Raw genomic sequence first — 8,855 nt, forward strand, 5'->3', positions numbered from 1 at the left:
AAGTTTTTTAAAGAGAAGAAGAGGGAGAAAGCTTTAAAAAAAAATATATATATATATATATATATATATTTTTTTTATATCATATAGCTACAGTAAGCTATCAAAGATAACAACTTACTGTAGCTAAGGTATTATTTCTTTTAGCTATAGCACTTTGTTGTAAAAACTTTTTAGTGTTTAGTTACAAATATGCATTTTAGCATTTATACCATCTCTTTCTTTTTTTTTTTTTTTTTTAATTTATACAAGATATAATTTTACTCTGAACTAATTTAAGTGTATATGTGTGCGAAACTCCCTCTTAGAGACTTGAACCTCAGCCCTTGCCCCTCACACCTCACAAGCATTTATATTGTTAGATAACCACTGCACCAAGGGTGTGCGGTAGTTATACCATCTTTAATGTGAATGTTTTTTTTTTTTTTTTTTTGATAACAAGATAGAAATTCTACTCCAACCTAATCTATAATGTATATATGTGTGAAACTCCCTCCTGGAGATTTGAACTCCGACCTTTATCCTTCTACACCTCACAAGCATTTATACTTGTAAGTGACCATCACACTAAGGGTGTGTGATGCTTTAATGTGAATGCTTTTAAAATAGATAAAATAGTGTTTTAAGTTACTAAAAATTATAGTTTTAACAATCTTGATGTGAATGCTCTAAGCTTGCTAAGAAAATGTTTGGTTAGTGATTTAAAAAAAAAAATTATGGAGTAATTATAGTAAACCCACCTGTGGTTAGGCTCTTTTTTACTTTGCCTATCTGTGATTCAATCATTATACTTAACCCACCTGAATTTCAATCCATTACCTATCCATTACCCACCTCAACCACAGACATTAGAAAAACACATTTTTAGAGAAAAACAAACATAGAAAGAATAAAAAAGTTAGGGTTTTGATTGCTTAAGAACTTCTACAAGAACAAAGTACATGGAGCAAGGATGACTTGGATGCCAATAAAGTTGCAAGCATCCAATAAGAAAGGCTAGGCATGGACTGAATGGAAGATAGGCTCTGGGAAGTTCTTGTAGCACTTCAATACCTCTTGGGCAGACCCAACTCGGCGAAGGACTTCAAAGGAGCATACTTATCCAATTTCACATTATGCCCACTCACCACAAACCAGGCCCATCTTTTCACTTCCTCTTCTTTTCCTTGGTGGGTTTTGCCTTCCTTGTCATCCTGTTTCGATTTCTTATTCTTACTCTTCTTCTCTTTGCCTTGATTTCTTCATGCTTTCGCTGGGATTATTAGCTTCAGGTTCTTCGGCTTTGTCCTTGTTCCTTTGCCTATTCTTATTCTTCTTCTTTATCTTACTTTCTGGGTTTTGTAGGGTTCTAAATCACTAGGAAGAACGGCGGTGGTTGATTTGATTTGGCAGTGGTTGTGTGTTGTGGTTTGCAATTGGTTATGGGTTTCAAAGGTGGAGAAGCCACCACGATGAAATTGCTTTGCTTCATGGGTCTCCTTTTTTTTTTTTTGGGTGGTTTTTAGGTTGTGGGTTGATCTGATTTTGTTATGGGTTTCAAAAGTGGTTGTGGTGATTGTTGGTGGACAGGAGAAAGGAAAGACAAATTTGGACATGGCAAACTAGTTTTGTGGTCTTTAGAAGCAAACCCAATTTGGGCCTTTAGAAGCAAACTTAGTTTTGAGATGTTCATGCTATTGAGGCTTCAACTGTTCATTCGTTCGGGTTGTTGGAAAAACCTCATATGTTGGAGGGAGTTTTTTATGGTGTGCCTATGATTACATTTCCTCTTGCTGAACAGTTTCTTGAAGTTTCTGCATTTTTGAAGTTCTTAAGCAACTTTTTACCATTTTTACAAAATGACATTTTTTTTATCTTTTTTTCTTTTGATTTTGTTTGACTTTTTTGTTTTGGGAGGAGAGAGACATCCTAAAGTCAGAACCTCACCCTCACATGAAAGCACAATAAAAAAAAAAAATCAAAACCCCAGCTCAATAAAGGGATTTTTGTGTTTCCCAGGGCTCGTAAGGAAAAGATTCAATAGTTTGGTTTTTGATCCGTGTTATGTTCTGATTTTTAATAAAATTGTGTTTTTCTAATGTCTGAGGGTGAGGTGGGGTAACAGATTGAAGTTCAGGTGGTCATAGTGTAAATGATTAAACCACACCTAGCAAAGTGAAAACGGGCCATACCACATGTGGGTTTACTGTAATTATCCCAAATTTAATATTCAATTATTGCGTTTGGGACCTGAGGAAGAAAAAAAAAAAAAAAACCCTACTCTCTAAAGCTTTTTCATTGATTGGAAAATCAAACTATTTACCACTTTTTGAAAACTCTTCCTCCTCTTGGACCGGCTTGAATGGGACTGCATCTTCCATAGTAACTTCCTGAAAAGAACTGACCACATTCCCCACAACTGTTTCATTCTCTGAACTTTCTTCTGACCCATGCTTAGAGTTTGTAGTTGAAGTTTTTTCCTTGTTACTTGGCTTTCTCCACCACGGCACCTGGCTTCGAGCACGCCCCGGAATTACTGCAACTGATTTCCTCGAAGATCGAATCATCTCCGCCCTCATCCAATCCCCAAATTGTTGTTCATCCTTCTTCAACCCGCCTTTACTCCTAAGCCACAATTCACATTCTTTTTCGCCATGTGTTAATCGTCCACACCAATAGCAAAAATTGGGAAGGCGTTCATATTTAAGTCCAACCCACCCTATCTGCTTCCCTTCTGACCAAAGCTTACGGCATCTCGGGAGTGGCTTAGTAATGTCTATGGATATGCGAACCCGAAGAAACTCTCCACCCTCCCCATCATCCTCTGGATCAGCTACATCAATAACCTTTCCAATAGAATTACCAATAGCCTCCCCTGTAGCTTGGTTGAGACTTGTTGGTGGGAGATTATGCATCTGGACCCAAAAGTTAACGCCGAAAAATTCCAGCGATGGAACTTCCTCCACTTCAGCCACTTCTCTGAACACTACTATATTTTTATCAAACGTCCATGGCTCAAACTCAAGAACCCGAGCCAAGTCCAGTGCATCTGAGAATTCAAATAGGAGGATATTATCACCAAGATCTCGGAGTTTTAGTTCTCCGTTGGGCTTCCACAGTGGTTTGAAGGTGCGTGCTACAGACTCTACATTCAGCGTCCTCTTCGTGAAAAACCTGCCAGCCAACCGATGTACTGTCTCTTCCACTGGTTTTGGTACTTCCGCCCCATACTCCTCCTCATCGTCCAACGTAAGCCGAGACCACAAGTTCTCCAAACCAGCCATGATAGAAAGTCTCTGGTTTCCACGACGTCGAAAAGAAACACACCAACAAGAGACAAAACACGAGCAACGATCCGTCCTACCAGATTAAGGGAACTCTGGAGGGTACAGAAACCTAAACAAAGGAAAGGGACAATATTCTACAGGCGGCGTGGGAAAACCCTAGCAGCCAGAGAAACCTAAGAGAACTTAAAATCTCCTAGACAAAATTCTAAAGTCAATTACCAAAATAACCTTAATGCGCAGGAGTTATGAAGATTACAGTTCTGCCCTTGAATACATAACTGACCCTAACTTCTAAAATAGAACCCATTTTTTAAAGTAAATGGTAATTGAAAAGGCATAAAAGGGCATAGCCCATCAATTTCCAAGTACTCGGGAACTGTATAAGGGATACACCAACAATAAACAAAGAAAATTTCAAACATCATGCAACTCAGAGAGTTTGGAAAGAATATTGTCTTGTGGTCTCCATCTATTCATATAAAAATCTTCTGAACAAGAGTTTCAGGTCTAGAACTAATGTTTCACACCTGTCAATGCTCCAGGAATTTTCATTCCCTTTAAATGCACCATATGAGACTGAGAAATTGCACTCCATACGCCAATGCTCTAATGTGGACCAAACCAACCTCACCAAGAAGTGAAAAGATCAATCACATCTCAATTCATGACCATTGAATCCTGAAGACTTTCAGCCATACTCTGCAATTCCCTAGCAATGTCACAATGAATAAGCAAGTGCTCAACAGGCTCCCTACTCTTTTTACACATACAGTTCCAATCTATCATAATTATGTCATTTCGTCAAGTTAAGATTCTCCCCAAACTGCAGTCTATAACAAAGAAAGCCACTCTAGTTGGAACCTTGAACTTCCAAATGCTTTTCCATGGGAAAGACGCTCCGTAAAATGTTATTTTTATTTTTATTATTATGATTGGTAATTTATCCACTCGGTGGGTTTCATATCCACAACCTTACCCTCCATCCCATTATTATAGGAGGAATGCTAGCTGAGGTATGCCACTAAGAAAAGATTTTACCTCCAATACTCAGCGTTATACGGGTTCCAACATAATAAACCTTCTCCTCTACTCCCTACTTTAGTAGAATAAAGGATAAACCTTCTCCTCTACTCCCTACTCCCTATCTATTAAAAGTGTATCCTCGTTAATTTTTTATTTTGCCCATTTCCTTAAAAGCGATTATTCTCTCTTTGAACAAAGTAGAAGGGCAACTTTGAAGATCATAGACTAAAATGTGAGTTCTCAATACATTCATTTATCACTTATTACAAACATGTCTTTTTCAAGGAAGAACTCATTTTGGGCCAAGGGGAGTAAATATATGTGATGCTCTTGGTAAATTTATATACAGCATTGCTGGCTGTCTTAGTGCCATATATTCTTTATTGGGCAGTAGACTGTCTCTTTGTAACAGAATTATGCGTATGTTACTGTATGTTTGGTTACTGCTTAGATGTTCTTATTAAAGAGAAACAGCAATGTTGAATGGTGTTGGTGTCAGCTGTTTTGCAGGGTGAAAATGATACTACTTCAAGTGAACATGTTTTAGGGCCAAATGGCGGGAAAAGATCTTATACATTATTTCAGGGTCATTCGGGCCCAGTTTATTCTGCCACTTTTAGTCCTCTTGGGGACTTTTTACTTTCCTCTTCAGCAGACTCAACAGGTGTGTTCTTCTAGATTATCATCTGAAGATGACTGGCTCAAACTCTCTCTCTGTTGTTTAGCCATAACTTCTTTTGTATAAATCATAATAGTGTAGTCTGTGCTGACAGCCTGACACTACTATATAAAAGTAAAAAGTTATGTTACTCTGCTGCAGTTCGGTTATGGAGCACTACAATGAATGCAAATCTTGTCTGCTATAAAGGCCATAATTATCCTGTATGGGATGTTCAGGTAAAGATGATTATGTAAACCTGATTTTCTTATAACTTCCATGTCTTCTGACAATAGCTACCTAAATCTTAATTTCTTTCATATGGATCTAGTACCACCAATGAGTCTCAATTTTTGCATTGCACTTCTTATAATCATAAGCAAGAATTGGGCAGCTGTCACATCCAAATAACCCTATTCGAATATGGTCGACTCTCAAATAAATAACATTATATTTTTATGTCCTTGTCCATTTGGTTTAATATTATGTACTTCTGCAATTGTTTCTACTCTCATTACTAGACTGAGCTAGCAACCAAGGTTTCATAAAAAACATTTGTATCAAAGCCTGTTGTTCCTAGTCACCTTCAGCATAAGAGTACTATAGTTTTTCACCTCTACATTTTCCAGTTGAACTAATTTCCTTTTAACGTAAGTATCCCTCTCAATACATTAAGATTGCACGTTTTCCTCTTTTTCTTGGTTCAGTTTAGTCCTCTAGGACATTATTTTGCCAGCGCTTCACATGATCGAACAGCAAGGATTTGGTCGATGGACAGAATACAGCCTTTAAGAATAATGGCAGGGCACTTATCTGATGTCGATGTAAGTAGATCTCTTTCACACACAGACGCACATAACCTGTTGCCTACTGACTGTCCACCAAATGTCAATCTCTGTAAGATGTTTAGTTATATCTGATGGATTGGACAATTTTATTTCAGTGTGTTCAATGGCATGTCAACTGCAACTACATTGCCACTGGCTCTAGTGATAAAACAGTCCGATTGTGGGATGTACAAAGTGGGGAGTGTGTCCGAATATTTATTGGTCACAGGAGTATGGTTTTGTCTTTGGCAATGTCTTCTGATGGTCGGTATATGGCCTCTGGTGATGAAGATGGAGCAATCATGATGTGGGACCTCTCAAGTGGTCGCTGTGTCACACCTTTAATGGGCCACACCTCATGTGTATGGTCGCTTGCTTTCAGGTGGATGTCATTTTCTTGCTCCTGAAACAGAATATCTTGAATTGTTAATTCACACGTTTTATGTTAAGCCCTCCTTGTTCATGTCAGTTGTGAAGGCTCACTTCTTGCATCTGGATCTGCTGATTGCACTGTAAAATTATGGGATGTAACTGCTAGTACGAAGGTGCCAAGAACTGAAGAAAAGTAAGAACATCCAAATCTGATTCATTTTAAATAGACTAATGACAAGGATTGTTAGATGTTATCGCATTTCTTGCATCTTTAGAACTAATTTTGAATAGAGAGATTGACAAGAATCTTGAATTTCATCAGCAAAAGTGGAAATACAAACAGACTAAGATCATTGAGAACGCTTCCAACCAAGTCTAGCCCTGTCTATGCATTGCGGGTAAATCACAAAGCAAAACAGCCTCATTTTTCTCTTTCAAAATTGTGGTTGCAATTTGTTCTAATGATTTCCTAATGATGTGATATTGTTTTCCACGCAGTTTTCTCGAAGAAATCTTCTTTTTGCGGCTGGAGTCCTTTCTAAAAGTGTATAAAATGCTCTCTCCACTGGACATGATCTGAGGGGTGAGGTTATGTTGAAATATTTAAAATTTTGGTCAAAGGTCTCTTACCTTGTTCAGATTTATTTTATGAAAATTTGTTGTATAATGTTGCAGAATATTCTTTGTAAATTGTTAGTTATGTAAAAAGTGCTGCATTTTGGAAGAATTTGAAGATCCTTAGCTTAGCATAGCTTTTTATTCTGCCATGTCCAAGATGCTCCTTTCTCTCTCTCCTCTCCCCCAAAGTATTATTTTCAAGTTCTGGAAGCCGCCATGGTTATCTTCAATTTGATTCTTTGCATGGGGAATATTCTTGTGCTTGAATATATTATATACTATATAATAAAAGTTGGGCTTAAAAATCTTGATTGCACAAAGTGATTTTACCAAATTGCAGAAATTTTTTTTTAAAATAAATATAATTTTTTTTGTTCTTATCTTCTTTTTTTATAATTTTTAAATTGATAAAAATATTAATTTAATTATAATCCAAACTCTTCAACTAATCATTTTTTTATATTTAAGTTATATTATCACGTTGTAAAAAAAACGTAGTAAAAAAAAAAAACTGCAACAATCTTCATCTAATCTTTTATTTTTATTTAAATTATATTACTACGTGTAAAAGAAAAAACAACATAGTACATGGATAAAAAATAAAAAAGCAATGCATTCAACTACATATTCAACGTATTCAATCTATATGACATTTTTGTTATGTTTTGTTCAGATAATTACTTTTAATTTTTTTCATTCAATCTATGACTTTTTTTTTGGGATAAAAATACATCCTAAGAGCATTAGCATTGGAAAATGCTAATGCTACTTTATTTTACCATTCCAAAACTTTACTTTATCATTATACCATCTAATTTTACAATACTTCTTACATCTCAAAACTCTATTTTTATTAAAATATTATTTTTTAATCTTTCTTTACTATTTCTTTATAATTGTTTTTTTTTTTTTTTTTTTTTTTTTTTTTCAGACTCATGTTTCTTGCGCTTTCCAACAGTTTTTTTTTCTCTCCTTCTCCCTCAACCTCTAGCAATACACAAGCCATCAACAACCACAACCCCGACACCTCAACCCATCAACTCCTCAACCCATCAACAACCATTGGAGCAAACCCATTAACAACAATCGCCGATTCGAAACCCACCGGAGCAAATCCATTCAAAAATAATAATCACCGGAGCCACCGCCATTGCCACCACGACCTGATCCTCTTCCATGACCCGATCATCGACCCAGACTCACACCGACACCACGATCTCTGATCTCTGCCAATCCACGCCGATCCCAAACCCAAAATCAACACCCAGCTTCGTCACGCTGATCCCAAATCCAAAATCAACACCCAAATCCAAAACTTAGCTCTGTCACGCCCAGATCAACCCACGCCAATCCACGCCCAGATCAACCCAAATCAACACCTTGCTCTGTCACGCCCAGATCAACCTAAATCCAAAATCCATAACCCATAACCCACAGTCCACCATGTCGATCCACCACTTGACTCATCATACACCGATCGGAGCAAACCACACCCACATCAGAGCAAACCCATCGAAGTGACATTAAACCCATCGGAGCAAACAGAATTGAGAGAAAGGAAAGGGTGAGGGAGAAAGAGAGAGAGACGAGGACAAAGTTGAGAGAGTTGGAGAGTTCAGAGCAGAATAAAATAGTATTTTTATTTTTACAATACTGCTACAGTGCAATAATTGCAAAAAAATTTGCTATTTTTGAGTTTGCAATTCTCTGATGCAGTAGATTTTAAGGGTTGAAATGCTAAATACACCCTACATATGGCATTAGCATTCTCTAATGCTAATGCTCTAAGCTAATTCTTCCAATTTCCTCACAATTTAAAACTCTCTCTCTCTCTCTCTCTCTCTCTCTCTCTCTCTCTATATTATATATATATATATTTTTTTTTTTTTTTTTCGTGTAATATTTTATTAGACACAACTTCTTCTTCTTCTTCTTCTTCTTTTCTCTTTCCCATTATCAATAATTCTCATTCTCTTGCAATTTTTATGTTGTTTAGAAATCTAACTCTCCTCTTTTCTTTTTCTTTTTTCTTCTTTTTTTCTTATTAGATTTCTAATCAATTTAGGAATTATAAGAGAAATAGAATTTAGAATT

General features: G+C 36.6%; 2 protein-coding genes across 2 annotated transcripts; one reads left to right on the forward strand and one right to left on the reverse strand.

Moving 5' to 3' along the window:
• Positions 1–2,291: 2,291 nt before the first annotated feature.
• On the reverse strand, positions 2,292–3,260 carry LOC136064315 (uncharacterized protein At4g02000-like). The gene has a single exon (XM_065765908.1). The coding sequence runs from the start codon at positions 3,258–3,260 to the stop codon at positions 2,292–2,294; it is 969 nt and encodes a 322-aa protein (XP_065621980.1).
• A 1,494-nt stretch (positions 3,261–4,754) lies between these two features.
• On the forward strand, positions 4,755–6,870 carry LOC136064317 (transcription initiation factor TFIID subunit 5-like). The gene is made up of 7 exons (XM_065765915.1): positions 4,755–4,950; positions 5,107–5,183; positions 5,652–5,768; positions 5,888–6,153; positions 6,241–6,336; positions 6,466–6,541; positions 6,642–6,870. The coding sequence occupies exons 1-7, from the start codon at positions 4,770–4,772 to the stop codon at positions 6,693–6,695; spliced, it is 867 nt and encodes a 288-aa protein (XP_065621987.1). The 5' UTR covers positions 4,755–4,769; the 3' UTR covers positions 6,696–6,870.
• Positions 6,871–8,855: the final 1,985 nt, after the last annotated feature.

Source organism: Quercus suber, unplaced genomic scaffold (assembly GCF_002906115.3).
Source record: "Quercus suber isolate HL8 unplaced genomic scaffold, Cork oak 2.0 scaffold_663, whole genome shotgun sequence".
NCBI classification, from domain to species: domain Eukaryota; kingdom Viridiplantae; phylum Streptophyta; class Magnoliopsida; order Fagales; family Fagaceae; genus Quercus; species Quercus suber.